General features: G+C 40.0%; 1 protein-coding gene across 7 annotated transcripts in view; it reads left to right on the forward strand.

Moving 5' to 3' along the window:
- Positions 1–18,305, forward strand: part of PIBF1 (progesterone immunomodulatory binding factor 1) — a 171,836-nt gene that overhangs the window by 107,664 nt on the left and 45,867 nt on the right. For 6 of the 7 annotated variants that reach the window (XM_073346595.1, XM_073346575.1, XM_073346585.1 and 3 more), the window contains one exon: positions 10,304–10,406. In XM_073346595.1, the coding sequence (XP_073202696.1) occupies positions 10,304–10,406 (103 nt within the window). Of the gene's footprint in view, positions 1–10,303; positions 10,407–11,432; positions 12,642–18,305 lie in introns of those variants that run through there. The other variant, XM_073346604.1, reaches the window with a different exon arrangement.

The raw sequence follows: 18,305 nt of genomic DNA on the forward strand, positions 1-18,305 counted from the left end.
GTCTAAACTAAATAAAAATAGATTCAATATATCCTCCATTTTGGAAGCCAGCCATTTTGAATGATGCAAAGTAATTTTATTTTTTAGATAACTGTCCAATATTCAGAAATCTTTAAAACAGTGGTTTTGTGCTTTGTGTGTATAAATGGGTGCGTGGATATTTTTCTGGGTTATTGACGCTTCATATTTTTTTCTTTATCTTTCAGAAAGATAGGTATCTGGATGCCTTGAGTATGCAAAACTCAAATAGCTATAAAATCAAACTAGTTGAAATAAATTTTCAGCTAATTTAACATACCAATAGTGAACTCAGAAGCACAGCTGTCAGGAAAGGGGAAAAGTCCAAAGTTTCAGAGCATCATTATCTCATCTGAATTGTGTTCATACAAGGTCTGATTCACCTGTGTCTCTCTCCAGTTTACTCTGGTTTAACTTCACTGAAATCTGTGAAGTAACAGCAGTGTAAAACTGAAAAAACACAGTGGTGAGTGAATCAGGCCCATAATATTTTCTGAATGTTAGTATGTTAAATATGTACCTAAATATATACAATGTGGGCAAATTGATGTTTCTGCTAGAGTCATAAGTTTTTTATTTCATTTGGATGTTTAAATAATTAATCTTAATATTGTGTTAGACAAGGAGGATGAGGTAATATCCTTAATTGAACCAACTTCTGATGGAGAAAGCTTGTAGTTCTTGGCAGATCAGGTCTTCAGTCACTCCTGGATTGTATTTAAGACATTTTGATCACATTCTGTTATCTACAGATAGTTTTAACAAAAAGTATGACTTGAGAAAAGAGTGCATTTGTTTGTTTGTTTTTTCATTTTCTCAAATTGTATTCAGTCCAAAAAAGGAAACCTTTCCCAAGTATGTCTGGCTTTTACTGCAGAAATTGCATGTATCCACCCCCAAAATTAACAATTGTATAATTTATTGAATATCATTTTGAACAGAAGTACACACTGTAATTACTGGATAATATTAAGGACAAAAGGAGGTAGTCCCCTAAATCTTCACTCTCTGCATAAACCTATGTACCATTTCCTGTTTACTTTGAATTTATTTTTAAAATAGGTTATCTCAATATGTGTCATACCAGGACACATTTTTCTCCATACGTGTGCAAAAAATTAGTATGTATACAGTTTAAAGGCCTCATGCCAAGTAGTAAGATTTGCATAGTATTTGATTTATAGATGCTTATTTTGCCTTACCATATTGGTATTTGCATCTAGATTCTTTTCTTAGAAAACTGCATACGATATTCTCCAAAATATCACCTGTAAAAAAAATATATATATATCCCATTTTGGTGTTCATAGTAGGAGACTTTTCAGTACTCTATACCTTAAATTCCTAAATCCTTTGGCTCCAATATGGGAAGCCTTTTGCTACTGTTTCTGTAAAACAGCAACCACCTAGTGTCTGCAAACCTTAGTTTCTTGGTACTGTACTGATAATGAAGGAACTTCAGGGAGCCACTTGTCTGGTCTATATTGCTACTGCTGCATCACATCCATCTACTTGTCTTGGAAGGGGGGAAAAAACTATTTTTCCTCAGAATTATATCCTGTTTGGGTGCCATTAGTGCATCTCATTGTGTGTGTCTGTATTCTTTTGGGTGTCATGTAAGATATAGGGTATGTCTACACTAGGAATGCTTTACCAATGAGTGTACTATACTAGCAAAACTCTCCTACTGTGGGCATGGCTATGCTAACAAAGCTGTGCTTTGCAGCAGTATAGTAAAGCCAAGTTATACAAATAAACAAGTTATACTGGTAAAAGTGCTGTTTTTGCCAGTATAACTGCATCTACACTAGGGACTTCTGCCAGCGCAGCTCTGTTCAGGGATCACACCTCTTCACACCGCTGACTGACACATCTGTGCCAACAGAAGTCTGTAGTGTGGACCTGAGCTTAAATATATTTTTCCATTATGTCTGATTTTGATCACATTTGAGTGCTTGGACCTACAGAGGTTCATTGTTTTAACTCAAATCTTTCTCAAAAACACCAAAATAGGTATTTTACTCACTTTCCCTTCTTTCATAAAATATTGGGGTTGCAGCAGCCCAGCAACTTTAAAAGTGCTGCAACTTCAGGTGTATTTTGTCCATAATGGATGGAACTTAGCCACTGTCTTGTCATCAGTCATGGAGAAAGCTGTGTCTAGCTGGTCTGTAAGATCTATGCCCACAGAGCACTGGAATGTCAGTTGCAGGGTGAGTGCATGAAGGCACTTCGGTCTTCTTTTGGCATTTCCTGGATTCAAGCCAGATGGCATAGTTGAGCATCCCAGGTTGTCATCAAGAGGCTCCATCAGTGTCCTCCAGGTTTGGTTCAGGACTAATGAGAGGTCCAGAGGTTGTGGATTCTTGAAACAAGTGCTTCTCTGTTATGTTGAAATAGTCATCACTATCATTGGTTCATCAGTACAGCATCCCAATGTGGTGCTCCATATTGACTTAGAGAGCAGGATCTCTTCTCCCCCACAAGCATAGATGCGTAGGCATAGGTCAGCTGACTTCCATGATGTTTTTCTCAGGTGCATTGGCACCTCTCTCACGCTTACTGCTCTAGGACACAGCAGGACATATTAAACCTCTGTGGCATGAGGGAAGACTGTCAAAACCCCTTCGTGTGGTACCTTTGGAGGAAAAAAAAATTACTTACTTGAACTTCTTGTTCTCTGAAAATTAAGTGCAGTAGATCAGTGCTTTCCCACCTGTAATTCCTCAGAGTGGTAATTTCTGAATTTTTTTCTTTTCTGTCTTGTCATTTTTTCACTTTGCATTTGGAAAGAAAAAGCACATAAATACTGCTAGTTGTCTGACTGCAGTTTCACTGTCTAATCAACTAGTAATAAAACTTTTTTAATAAGTTGTTAATTATATGTTCTTTGTTGCCCATCAGCTGTTGGATATCACTTGGCTAGTTTGTTTCACACAAAGAAGCAACAGAAGACTTGATATACAAGATTGTTTAAAAAAATCATTTTCATCTAAAAATGTATTTTGAAAAATAAATCCTGAAAAGAAAAAATATGTGTTTATATAGTAAATCAGTACTTCACAAATTTTCAAAAGCTGAGCCCCCATTTAAGAAAGATTAAACTAAGCAGGTCTTCAACCTTGCAATGTTTTGTTAAATTTTAAAGTCATTCCATTTTATTCTATTCTATTTTAATTTATTCATCTTCCACATGCCTCTAACTAGTCCTTTGCGCTCCTATCTCGAGGCACGTCTCACACTTGGGAAAACACTGCTCTAGCGTAGCTAATTCACATTGGCACTATTTTTTCAGTGAATATAGGTATACATTTTCAGAAAAAGTATAGATTTATTTTTTATGTGCACTGCAATATTGTGGACTTGTATAACTAAAGCACAAAGTAAAAAGAGCTCAACAAGGCTTGACTTTAATTTGATTAAAATAAAAGCATTACTTCATATTTTCAATTTTGTTTTGAAAACAGTTTTACATTTTTGGTATGGTATATAACTTTCAATTGAAGAAATGGTTAGAGCACAAACAAATGATGCTCTTATTTTGGAATTAGCTTTTCATACTGTTTTGTAGAATCTGAGTATGCAGTATGATCAATTTTTTTAAAACGCTGTTCTAATAGACATCAGTATTTTAACATTTGTGACATTTGATTTGTTTGCTTTAAAAAGAGACTTGCACATTAGAGCAGACTTTAAAAATGCAACACTCACTCAGATCTTTCTGTTTAATGTGGTATTTCACATATACTTGTACTGAATAAAAGCTTATTTCCACAGTCAATCTCTCCACTTGAACCTGCACTGAACTCTTAAGCCTATGTTTGTGATGACATAGTCTGTTTCATTGGTCATAAATTCAGTATTATGACTTCACAGCAAGGTCAAGAAGGAAGAGAAAAATAGTTGCAAAAGATCCAAAGCCATATGTAGTTAACTAGTAAACGAAGCAAACACATGAAAAACAAGAGGAGAGTAAATAATTAAATCAGGATTTATGTTAAAAGGTTCCCAATTTAAATCCAACTGTAAATATTGTTTAAGTGATTGTCTGCATGTATTCCACTTCTGATGCTCATGTACCCCATGAGTGCAAGATCAGAATCTTTTGAATAGCAGTGTCCATAGGGGCATGCTAGCACCTTGTTGCCAGGGTGGGATGGCCACAACCACTCTCCAGTTTACCACCTATGGCTGGAAGACAGAATACCTGCAGTGTCCATGTCTCTGTACACTGCACGATTTAGCTTTTTTTCCTGAAAAAGCACAAGATCAAATCCGCACAGACACACCCCTGGAACCCCGACCTGGGATATTCTATCTACTACCCAAGATCCATAAACCTGGAAATCCTGGGCGCCCCATCATCTCAGGCATTGGCACCCTGACAGCAGGATTGTCTGGCTATGTAGACTCCCTCCTCAGGCCCTACGCTACCAGCACTCCCAGCTACCTTCGAGACACCACTGACTTCCTGAGGAAACTTCAATCCATCGGTGATCTTCCTGATAACACCATCCTGGCTACTATGGATGTAGAAGCCCTCTACACCAACATTCCACACAAAGATGGACTACAAGCCGTCAAGAACACTATCCCCGATAATGTCACGGCTAACCTGGTGGCTGAACTTTGTGACTTTGTCCTTACCCATAACTATTTCACATTTGGGGACAATATATACCTTCAGATCAGCGGCACTGCTATGGGTACCCGCATGGCCCCACAGTATGCCAACATTTTTATGGCTGATTTAGAACAACGCTTCCTCAGCTCTCGTCCCCTAAAGCCCCTACTCTACTTGCGCTATATTGATGACATCTTCATCATCTGGACCCATGGAAAAGAAGCCCTTGAGGAATTCCACCATGATTTCAACAATTTCCATCCCACCACCAACCTCAGCCTGGTCCAGTCCACACAAGAGATCCACTTCCTGGACACTACAGTGCTAATAAACAATGGCCACATAAACACCACCCTATACCGTAAACCTACTGACCGCTATTCCTACCTGCATGCCTCCAGCTTTCACCCTGACCACACCACACGATCCATCGTCTACAGCCAAGCTCTGCGATACAACCGCATTTGCTCCAACCCCTCAGACAGAGACAAACACCTACAAGATCTCTGTCAAGCTTTCTTACAACTACAATACCCACCTGCAGAAGTAAAGAAACAGATTGATAGAGCCAGAAGAGTTCCCAGAAGTTACCTACTACAGGACAGGCCTAACAAAGAAAATAACAGAACGCCACTAGCCGTCACCTTCAGCCCCCAACTAAAACCCCTCCAACGCATTATTAAGGATCTACAACCTATCCTAAAGGATGACCCAACACTCTCACAAGTCTTGGGAGACAGGCCAGTCCTTGCCTACAGACAGCCCCGCAACCTGAAGCAAATACTCACCAACAACCACATACCACACAACAGAACCACTAACCCAGGAACTTATCCTTGCAACAAAGCCCGTTGCCAATTGTGCCCACATATCTATTCAGGGGACACCATCACAGGGCCTAATAACATCAGCCACACTATCAGAGGCTCGTTCACCTGCACATCCACCAATGTGATCTATGCCATCATGTGCCAGCAATGCCCCTCTGCCATGTACATTGGTCAAACTGGACAGTCTCTACGTAAAAGAATAAATGGACACAAATCAGATGTCAAGAATTATAACATTCATAAACCAGTCGGAGAACACTTCAATCTCTCTGGTCACGCAATCACAGACATGAAGGTCGCTATCTTAAAACAAAAAAACTTCAAATCCAGACTCCAGCGAGAAACTGCTGAATTGGAATTCATTTGCAAATTGGATACTATTAATTTAGGCTTAAATAGAGACTGGGAGTGGCTAAGTCATTATGCAAGGTAGCCTGTTTCCTCTTGTTTTTTCCTACCCCCCCCCCAGATGTTCTGGTTTAACTTGGATTTAAACCTGGAGAATGGTCAGTTTAGATGAGCTATTACCAGCAGGAGAGTGAGTTTGTGTGTGTATGGGGGCGGGGGGGATGTGAGAAAACCTTGATCTATGCAGGAAATAGCCCAACTTGATTATGTAAAGAGTTGTCACTTTGGATGGGCTAGCACCAGCAGGAGAGTGAATTTGTGTGGGGGGGTGGAGGGTGAGAAAACCTGGATTTGTGCTGGAAATGGCCCACCTGTTGATCACTTTAGATAAGCTATTACCAGCAGGACAGTGGGGTGGGAGGAGGTATTGTTTCATGATTTCTGTGTGTATATAAAGTCTGCTGCAGTTTCCACGGTAAACATCTGATGAAGTGAGCTGTAGCTCACGAAAGCTCATGCTCAAATAAATTGGTTAGTCTCTAAGGTGCCACAAGTACTCCTTTTCTTTTCACTTAGTTATAGTTTTAATTAGTTTTATCCTATTGGCCCATTGGCATTTTTAAAAAAGATTTTAGGTTTTTAAGCCCCCGTGCCATCTCCAACACCAGACCACGCTGGACATAGCAGAGTCCAAATCCCCAGGATTCAAGACCTGCTACTCTTGCGTGGGAGTAATACCCATCAGTGATGGACCCTCTACGTGCCTCTTTGGTCTGGGGAAATGTATATGCTATGAAAGTGGTTTATATTTTGTTCCTTCTCTAAAATGACGCAGAAGTCCAGGGAGTCTCCACTTAAGCTCATCCTCCTTCAGAGCCCCATGAAAGCAAGAAGACTTCCTCCAGGTCAGACCACCTCTCAGAGCTCCCTGGTAAGCCACCAGTACACTCCAGTCTCCTGATTCCATTTGATGCCGATGAAATCCCATTCCTCCACCATGGAGTTAGCCAGAAGTTCCTTCACCTCTTCAGCCCAATCCTCTGAAGAGAGAGGACAGAAGGAGCAACATTATCATGGTAAGCGGAGATGTAGAGCTTCTGTCTGGCCCCAAGCAGATCTAGCTTATGACACAGTTTAAGGCCCAGATCGGATTCTGCTAAGTCCTTGGCACTGATTGGCCACTGACCAGCCTCAACATACTCTCCAGCCATCAATATACCTGGTACCAGCAGCTTTGGATCAAAACATCCAGCACCAAAACAGCACACACCAAAGCAGCCAGCACTGGAGTACACAACACTGAAGCCAATGGTGTAAGAACACTCGTTGAACCTTCTGGCACTGATGCTGAAAACCCCATCACTGAAAGAGCACTGTCTGACTGAAACTCTGGCTTTGTACCAAATACCTTAACATCAACTGCTTCCACAGCTTATGCTCAAATAAATTGGTTAGTCTCTAAGGTGCCACAAGTACTCCTTTTCTTTTTGCTTCCACACCAGTCATCCTTTCTTCTGTGTCTTCACTTGGGGAGCCTCTCTTCATGGTACCTGTGCTGTTCACGGTACCAGTTGATGGTACTGGACAAGCCTGAGTCTCTATTTGCTGTCTTTTGCTAAAAAAGTATCTGCTGTGGTACTGGTACTGCCTCCACAGGAGCTGCCTATCCTTCCTGAATATTCACCCATGGAGGAGGTATGTTCCTTCTCCTCGCTGGACTTGAAGGACTGGAGTGATATGTCACCTAACTAGGTGCCTCAGTCCCCAATCCCTACATCATCTGAAAGGAGAAACTACAGGACAGTTGTGAGCATTACACTGCATGGTACCTGTCATGGCCCACAGCCCCTTTCTAGAATCCCATGTAGTCGTGGCCTTCTGGGGCCCACGGGAGATGCACTTTAGTCACAGGGTTTCGACTTCCTCTCAGGTGACTAGAACAAAGTCACCCTCCCCTTGTAGACTTCTAGAGGGTCACTGCACTCAGCAGGCACCTCCTGCACCATATGCAGAGTGAACAGGAGAACTTACAGCAGATAGAAGCCCAAAGGGTCCCAAAGTTGATCTCATCCTTTTCACTTACCAATGCTGTGACCCCAGTTGTTCCAACCCCACTTGATAACTACTGGATCTTCTAGGAACTTCCCAGGAGGGTAGACAACACATTGGAATTCCTGGTCAAGAGACCACATGAAAAGTCAGACAAACTACTCGGTATCCTGCAGTAGTTGTTCTCTGGGAGACTGGCAGTACCAATAAGTGAGGGCTTATTGGAACCAGCCAGGCATTTTTGGAAGATTGCTGTTCCCATGGCACCTACATCTTAGAAATCAGACATGTCCCTTCTAAGGGCTTTGAATATTTCTTCAACCTCCAGACACCAGATTCTCTGGTCATAGCCATGGTCCACAAGAGGTACCAGCAAACAGGGGTCCACTGAAGTGACTCCCAGGGATAAGGCCCTAAGAAGTTGGCTGGAGGTTGAAACTCATTAGCCAGTCTATAAATGTGCATTGTAAACTAACAAGTGCTCCTGGCAAAATACAACTACCTGAATTGGGCCTGGTATCCCAATTAAAAGATTAACTCCCACAGGAGTATGGAGAGGAGATGCTCAAGGCATCCTGGTTGCAGTCTTTGGGAATACTGAATGAGGTTCAAACAACCATCCTTCAAAGGCTTTGCCCTCAGTGAGGCTTTTCACATGTTGAAGGACTTACAGTGACCTTTTCCTCCCTGTCCATACACACGCTATCTCCCAGAAGGAGAGAGTACTAACTGTAGGCCTTGTTGGAACCCCAGGCATAACTAACAGTGTGAACCTAAGGCTGTGAACCAAGGTAGGCCTGGCCTTGGCAAAACTAGCAAACTAGGTTATTGGCTAACCAAGTAGGCTCTTTTCTGACTGGAGAGGATGGTACAAGAACACCCAGAATTCTCAAGTAATTACATGAACACTTTCATAAGAGATGGTACAGGAACACACCGTCCCCTTGTAAGATAAGGATGAGATGACAGGATAATGGATAATGATGTTTTGTTCACAGTAGCAGGTACAAGGAGAAGGGTGGTAACTAGCAATGTCTGGAATGTAATACATAACTTGTTTGTATCAATGTAAAAAAAGGAGAAATCATAGGAGGGGCATCTTTGGCCAGATGTGGGGGCAGCATCCTGATGCGCTGTCTGAGCTGGTACCATTGTTGCTGGTACCATTGCTCACCAGCTTCTGGTGGAAGACCACACTGTTTTCTCTCATTCAACAATAGCTGGAGTTCTCAAAGGTCTCATTCATGTCTTCCTGCCATTCAGGGAGACTCCACTTCCTGAAACCTCAGCATTGTTTTAGCAGGCTAAATGAGACTTCAGTATATTCCTTGTACCATCTATTCATGAAGACTGCTTTCCTAGGGGCTATTACATCAGCCAGGAGAGTAGGTGAGATTTCAAGGCCCTCATGGTGGAGCCACCTTAAGCTCCATTCCACAGTGACAAAGTGACTTTAAGACCTCAGCCCAGGTTTTTACCCAGAGTTGTTTCTGACATTCATTCTAACCAGATGATCCACCCATACTGTCTTCTTCCCCAAGCCTCACATTACCCTGGGTGAAGATAAACTCCACCCCTTGGATGTTGTCAATTCTCTTTCTTACAATCTGGACAGAATAAAACCATTTAGGAATTCTTCTAGATTGTTCCTAGTATTTTTCAACAGAATGAATGGTCAGCCTATCTCTACTCAGGCTGTCAGATAAGTAACCAATACATCCTGAAGTCCATTTCAATGTTATACATAATTATAATATCACATAAAATTATTTTATGTATAAAGTACAGTATATTTTTTGTTTTATGAGTAGGTAAGAGCCTTCCAATATAATTACTTACACTGAACTAATATAACATTGTAAAGTGATCGAGGTAAATTACCTTAGTGAACAACGTATCACAATTACGTTTTTGTGGGGATGTTACTTTGGTGCAGTTAAAATTGTAGCATTGACTTATAGAGCCCTGCGTGGATACCAACATTTGTATCTGCATTTGATCCACAAGCTGTATAAATTGTCTGCAGATTTGCGGGGCTGTACATAACAGCTCCACAGGTCACCACACAACAGTGACACAGGGCTGTGCCAAACCCTCAACTGCCCCCCACTTGTCCCTAGAGACCTCTTGGCTCATGCACATCCAAGCTGTGATCCATAAGAATGGTCTGTGGATACCCATAGATTTGCAGGGCTCTATTGACTTGTTCTTCCAGTTTTGACTATTATTTATAACATTTTACTGTGTATTTTTTACCTCTTTACATTTTAGCATTGGTGAAAAATTAAAGCAAGCAAGTTCTCAAATATAAGTGCTAGAATGCATTTTGCATGTTTTGGAAAACATTCCACATGAACTTTATTTATGTATGTATGTATGCATTTATTTATTTATTTACTTACTTACTTACTTATTTACTTATTTATTGGCACAGTGTTCACTTGGCAAGAAGGTTACTGCAGCTAGAAAAGCAAAACTCATTGCTTGTAAAAGATCTGGAACATCAGAAAGAACAAGTCACACAGATTTCACAAGAGGTAAATTACTTCCACAAAAGAAAAAACTATATAACGAGACTATAAATATTGCAGAGTAGTCCTTTACAGAATAGTTATTTTCTGAACAAAGTTTATTATGTATTTGCTTGCTGTCTAAAAATGACCTTACAATTAACAAAAACACATTTATGCTAAACCTTTTCAAAGCAATTTATAGTGTATTGTAAAACAGAGATCAAAAGGAGAGATTACTTTACAGACTAAACAAAAATGTAGGCTAGACAAAAATATAAGCTCTGATTTCTGAGCAGATGACTAACTAGCAAAACTAGTTTGGTATTTTCTATGATGGTTAATTTTTCAACTAGTACCTCATTACTTCTGACACAGGTCTGCTTTTTTAAATCACTTTTTAAGATATTACTTATCTGTTATAGCTCCCTACTTTTGCTATATTTGTTCAGGCCCTTTAGTCTCTTAACACACAAATTTAGGTTATTTCTGGGTGATATCTGATAATATCATTATGCTAATTACTTTCAGGAAAGTTCTGTATTCTGTTTTTTAAAAAATGTTCCCTAACGTAATGTTAGTTTAATGATTGATGAGTATTTATATATTTTACAGTACATTATTTTTATCACTTTACTAGCTAAAGTCATATTACTTGACATGGAGAGTGAATAATGAAAACAGAGTGAAATCCCACAGACTCAAATTCAGTAATGCCTAGAAATTTTTACATTTTCCTTCAGACTCTCATTTTAAGAATGAAAGAGCTTCATTAGTCTTAAATTATCAGAGGTGACATTACCACCTTATTGAAGTCCCAGGCAGATTATGCTTTAGTTGTGAGGTTTAATAGTTTGATTTTAAGATTATCTTACACTTAATTTGAATAACAGAACTATACTGTATTCTTACAAATGTCCCTTTAATTTGGAACAGCTCTGACTGACATTTTTAGGTGACAAGTTTTGAGGCCTGTCAATCATAAAACTTTAAACACTTTAAAAGCTGTTTTAATTATGTTGAAGGTAAATTTATATAATTTCACATTGCCAGCCACAGTTTGAATTGGGATGGCATGCAGAGGAACAGCGTACCCCTACCTCTCTCAAGTTTCCTTCATGTGCTCCAGAAACTAAACTTTTATTGGTTCAAACTCCTGAGTGAATGAAAGCAGACAGAGATTCTGATTAAAGCCAAGGATACAACTTTTAATAATTACACCAGAGAGGTAGGGAAAGGACATCTGGCAGTTACTTCCAAGAAGACCACTGGGCTGATTGTGCCCGCAGAAGATCCCATACACAGCTGTAAAGACAGAGCAGTCCCCCTCCTGCAAAATCTCTCCAAGGATCAGGAACAAACACTTGCAGATTATCTCACTCTCTGTGCATGGAACGAGGCTTTAAACAAGGAGTGCCACAGCACCAGACACTGAAGCAATCGTTTGCCATACAATGCACAATGGACCAGCCCATTCCATGTCTACACCAGCTACTCTGATCCCCCTACTACCTGCACAGGACAGTTGCAACAAATGGCTATCAGTACCACAGTACCATCCCCCACATCCCTGGCCAAATCCTGTGTTCTGTGAAGAAAAAGAAGAACCTATATCACTAGCCGCCACTATGCAATTTAGGAAAAGTTCTTCCTAGTCCCCTAATAGGGCCCTGGCAAAAATCCAGAGGTGGGAAATCTAGCTATAATAACAGAAAAGGGGAAAAAATAAATGCAAGGGAAGGGTGTTTGAGTTCAGCAGTCCATGCCTGTGAGAAACAATATAAATTGTCCACCCCTCTGTGCCTTTGGACCAGTCAGATGTCCCTGCAGCCCACTAATGGGGCAATCAGGCTTCAGGGGTGGGAAATAATGGCCTTCAAGCTCTTATGAAGACCTCCCCATGCGTGAGGGTGCCAAAGAGTATTTGGAGGAGCAGCACTTTTTCCTTCCCCTTGCTGGTCAAGATCCCAGGAATGTCTTTTTTCCTGCCGAATTTCCTTCCCAAATTAGGCAGCGCTTTTTATTAAATCCCTTGTGATTACAAGGAAAACTGTCTAAATGTGAATGGAGTGTAAAAATGTAACATAATGTACCCAAGTTTGTAGAGAGCCTGAAATAGTAATAATTCTTGAGAGGTCTGAGCTGATCCTGTTCATTTTAGTGCGTTATTAATTCAGATATCTACTGATGATTAAGTATCAAAATTAACTATTTCACTTTTGTACAAAGCCTGTAGGAAAAGAGAGGGGGATGATCTTTATAGTAAGGTCCATGCAATCTATTTAGGCTCTGTGAGTGTGTATTGTTTGGGAGAGTACAATCCCTTATTGCCTCTCTCTCTCTCTCTCTCTCTCCCCCTCCCCTCCCCCCCGCAAAATCATGAATGAACCAAACCTAGTGTTTCTGTCAGAGCTTCACAGGGCATCTGAGCCCAAAGGAGAGGGAGTCAAGCCCCGCAGAGGACACATGATTATATTTTTAATATATGTCCAATCTACTAAGAATGGGCTCTCATGTTGGTATCTCAGACTGAGAGGAGCTTATTTTTTCATTGTAGCTTGGAAGGTTGCCATTACCTTTTGATTTCCAGTTGGATTCCTTTTGTGTCCTCACTGAAAATGGGGATGGAGGAAAGGTGGGAAAGCTGATATTCTCTTAAATGTGAATTGAGGAAATTAGTTTGAGATCAAATTACGAGAATGTGAAATTCCAAGAGACCCCGTAAGCACTGACCACTATGATAATAGTTCTGTATTATCTAGGCTTCAGTGATATCCTTCTTTGACCCAAGTATGACTGTAGCTCTGCCAGGTGTTCATGGCTTATGGCTACTCACATGTTTAAAGTTATGGTTTTGAGACATAGGGTAAGTGATCGTAAACCAAGGAAAAATATTTTCTGTTTACTGGTGAAGACGGTGAAGAAAATAAAAATTGTTTCAAGTCAGAAGCTGAAACAATGATAATTCCTTAAAAACAAAAAATTGGGTTTGGTTTGGTTTTGATTTTTTGTAATTTCATGCTGAAGAATATTCGTGAAAGTTTGGGTTTAAAATAGCACTATCATATAAAAAAAATTTTTTTAAAGTCATCTGATTTGTTAACATGGGAGATTTGAACTTTTGAAATTATTGTTAAATTAGTATTATATCACAAACAAATAGGGAAATCTTAGTGATTCTGTTCACCTGATATATTAAGCCACCTTTTATCTTTTCATAGGCTCTTAAGCAGATGAGCACTTAGGGCTTGATCCACAGCCTACTGACTTCAACTAATTTTAAACATTTATTTTTAGACGTTCCTGTACAAGGCTAAAACACTGTGTTTAATACTACACACAGAGCTCCTCTGATTATCAAGTAGAATGGAAGCTAGCTTCTCAAGGACAGAAGGCTCCTATTCTGCTGGTGTTACATGTGGTATCTCTCTTCAGATAGATGGCTACCATAAGCAGGAGGTTTAGAAATATGCATTATATTTAGTAAAATTGTATTCAGTGTTCTTGTCGCTGTTTTGGACCTAAAGAAGAGCTCTGTGTAGGCTCAAAAGCTTTTCTCTCATCTACAGAAGTTGGTCCAGTAAAAGATATTACCTCACCCACCTTGCCTCTTTAAGTCAGTAAAATTAACAGTTACTATACAATGAGTAATTCATTTCTTACATTAGAAATTTATTTAAGGCTACAAAGAGGTAGGCAAGGGTTGGAGATTCTAAAAAATCAAGTAGAGCAGTGAAACCATTGAAAAAAGATTATCTGTTGTCTTTTTTTTTTTTTTTTTTTGTTACAAGGACTAACACTGAGAAATTATTGACAGAATATATATGTGACCTGATACATTCATATTTATCTCTGTAGTGTTTGTTTCCAAGAAACCAGTAATAAATGAGTCGTAGCATCATAAAGAAATGAGAAACTACTTAAGCCCTCTATGTCTTAATCTGTAACCAGAAAAAATATTTTGAATTTTTTTTATTGTTAATCTATTTTTTCTGATTCTCATTCACCCTTTCATATGCTAAAAAGAACACTTAAAATTGGCAGTTTTCCATTTTACAAAGTATAGCCCCAATCTTACAAAGACTAGTTAACTTTAAGCATAGTAGTAGTACTGTTGAACTTAGTGAGACTACTCACATGTTTAAAGTTAAATGTTTGTAAGATTTTTCAAGATCAGGGCCTGTGTGCAGTAATTAAAACGTATGGGTTGCCATTCTTGCTCAGGTCAAATGGAACCAGTACTGGAACTCTCCGTCTTGGAATTGAGGACTGTTATTTACACCTGAGCCTGCAAGTCCCCATGGTTTTTCTTCCAATATGTAGGCAAAATTAGAGCTCCTACATGAAACATTTACTTCTCAACCTTCCTTAGGATCTCCAGTGTTCTTTACTTTGACCACATTTAAATTTAATATTTCTGTCTCTTGGTTCTTCCCATTTTTTGGTAGTTCATTTTCTGGTCTTCCTCACTGTATGTTCCCTTGCCAGGTAAGTCTTCTGCTTCCACTTTTACCACTTATCAAAATACAGTTCTGACACATCCCTCTGTTCTAGTGGACAAATCTCAGTGATAGTTCTTCAGTTGTTGATAATAGTCAGGTCTAGAGATGATTCTGACAAATATAGCAAAAATAAGCGACTCAGCAACATGAAGGCAGATGAAACTAAATGTAGACAAGGGCAAGGTTATGCATATTGAAAGAAACAATCTGAATTACAATTACAGCATATAATTAAACTTTGGAAGTCATTATTTAAAGCAGGAGTGTAGCTGATTCAAAGAAGGATTCGATATTTTCATGATCATTAAGATCATCAGATGCAACATGTGAAAATGTGAGGAATATCAACCTTCATTCTTTGGGGCAAAAACTACTGATCGTGTGGAGTTAGCGAGAAACTACCCTATACATATATTAATGAATAATTCTTCATTATGTTGTTTTACACCTTCTGAAACTTCCAGTGCTGGACTGGGGCTGGATGAGATTGGTTTAATTTGATATGGCAGCTCCTGTATTCTGTATTCCATTTGACAGGCCACCCTGCAAGTTAAGATTAATATTCCAAGCTTTAAATGGATCTCTATTGCAGCTGTTATATGAAGACTCATTTTGTCATCTTAATAAAAAGACTCTTTGACAGTTCTTAGGCTTGGAAAGCTAGTGGATATCAAGCATTATTTCTGATACCTCATCAATTGATTAAAGGTATTTGATCTCTCTCTTTTTTTTCCTCTAAAGTGAACTTGGAATTTCTCTACAGAGCGGAAATAGCTATTCCCCCTCCTCGGGTTTTTTTTCAAATGGGAATGAGAGAAGATTACTGTGCATTCTCTAGATCTTAGAAAAGTCATAAAATATTATTTAAGTAGGACTAGTTTCTTAAGGAAATAAAGTTTTTTATTTTTTTTTAAGCAGAAAAAAAATGAGGCAGCTGGTTTTTGTCATCTTTGGCAAATGTGGATTGTTTCATCTATTGAAGAATTTTATAAACTAACTAGAAAAATGTCTCCCTCTTCAGTTAAAGTTCATTCTGTTAGAACTGTCTGTATCTGGGCATTCAAAGGTATTCTTTGGCACACAAAAAATGGTCAGGCAGTAGCCTATATGTCTGCACACACCAAGATTCGACAGTAGAAGTATCTGATGTTTGGTCTTCAGTCCACACTTCTTTTGCAGAATGATTTTGTAATCACTTGTGATGCAGTCCTGCCATGTACCATTTAGCACTGTCTTTAGTTCCAATAATTCTGTAATTTTTTCAGGGAATAAAACAGGAATGATTTGTTTCCTACCTGGTGAAAGGTTCTGAGAGTTCCTTTGCTATTCTGGGAACCATGCTATTGCATTTGTTAGTCTATCTCATCTACATTAATTGATTTTTTTTCTCATTAGTTGTTTCAGAGATTTTCAGAGTTTGAAGTTCCACTAGATAGTACATTTATTTTTAAAAAGTATAATACTAAAACTAAGTCCGTTGATTTCAGTAAGATGAACAAACTGAGGTGCCTACACTAGTTTTTTTGCACATTTGTTCCTGCACCAATGTAAAAATGTAAAAAGTAACTTGCACTGGAGTGTTGCCAAGTATTGCAACTTTATCATGATAAATACTGTTTTTCTTAAAGCCACAGGTGCAGAAATCTGGTTATTTCATGAGAATCTCAGCTTTCATATTTTTTTTTTAAAGTGAAGTTTTAGCTGTCAGGGTTGTTGAGAAAAGCTTGATAATATGAACCCTAAATGCTTCGATGCCAAAAGGCAAATAAAAACTCAGTGTGTTAATTTTCAGATCTCATTAATTTTAAGCCATTCAAGATTTTTCATAGCATGACCTATGGTTTGTGAACGCTTAGGCTGGTATTACTGAGTTCTTCTTACTTCTGTTTCTTTCCAAAGGTCTGGCTTACTCTGCGCGTGTGTGTGTGTGTGTTGGTTGCACTAGTAAAACAACACTGATATAAACACATCAGTTAAAATCAAAAAGGTAGCATTTTCCCTGTGTTCTGACCCTTGCCTGTATGTTGGGTAAAGGGGCTGGTGTGGTGTAAAAGGGTTCTAAAAGCCCCTGAGCTAGCCAAGGGCAAATTCCTTCAGTGCAGGATCTGAGGGTATGTCTACACTACGGAATTAGGTCGAATTTATAGAAGTTGTTTTTTTAGAAATCGGTTTTATATATTCGAGTGTGTGTGTCCCCACAGAAAATGCTCGAAGTGCATTAACTCGGCGGAGCGCTTCCACAGTACTGAGGCAAGCATCGACTTCCGGAGTGTTGCACTGTGGATGGCTATCCCACAGTTCCTGCAGTCTCCGCTACCCATTGGAATTCTGGGTTGAGATCCCAATGCCTGATGGGGCTAAAACATTGTCGCGGGTGGTTCTGGGTACATATCATCAGGCCCCAGTTCCCTCCCTCCCTCCGTGAAAGCAAGGGCAGACAATCGTTTCGCGCCTTTTTTCCTGAGTTACCTGTGCAGACACCATACCACGGCAAGCATGGAGCCCGCTCAGGTAACCATCACCCTATGTCTCCTGGGTGCTGGCAGACGCGGTACTGCATTGCTACACAGTAGCAGCAACCCATTGCCTTCTGGCAGCAGACGGTGCAATATGACTGGTAGCCGTCATCGTCATGTCCGAGGTGCTCCTGGCCACGTCGGCCAGGAGCGCCTGGGCAGACATGGGCGCAGGGACTAAATTTGGAGTGACTTGACCAGGTCATTCTCTTTAGTCCTGCAGTCAGTCCTATTGAGCCGTCTTATGGTGAGCAGGCAGGCGATAATGGATTGCTAGCAGTCCTACTGCATCATCTTCTGCCGGGCAGCCATGAGATGTGGATGGCATGCAGTCCTTCTGCACCATCTGCTGCTAGCCAAAGATGTAAAAGATAGATGGAATGGATCAAAACAAGAAATAGACCAGATTTGTTTTGTACTCATTTAGTTCCTGCCCTCCCCCATCTAGGGACTCATTCCTCTAGGTCACACTGCAGTCACTCACAGAGAAGGTACAGTGAGGTAAATCTAGCCATGTATCAATCAGAGGCCAGACTAACCTCCTTCTTCCAATAAGAACAATAACTTAGGTGCACCATTTCTTATTGGAACCCTCCGTGAAGTCCTGCCTGAAATACTCCTTGATGTAAAGCCACCCCCTTTGTTGATTTTAGCTCCATGAAGCCAACCCTGTAAGCCATGTCGTCAATCACCCCTCCCTCCGTCAGAGCAACGGCAGACAATCGTTCCGCGCCTTTTTTCTGTGCAGACGCCATACCAAGGCAAGCATGGAGGCCGCTCAGCTCACTTTGGCAATTAGGAGCACATTAAACACCACACGCATTATCCAGCAATATATGCAGCACCAGAACCTGGCAGAGCGATACCGGGCGAGGAGGCGACGTCAGCGCAGTCACATGAGTGATCAG

Source organism: Lepidochelys kempii, chromosome 1 (genome assembly GCF_965140265.1).
Source record: "Lepidochelys kempii isolate rLepKem1 chromosome 1, rLepKem1.hap2, whole genome shotgun sequence".
In the NCBI taxonomy this organism is placed as follows: Eukaryota; Metazoa; Chordata; order Testudines; family Cheloniidae; genus Lepidochelys; species Lepidochelys kempii.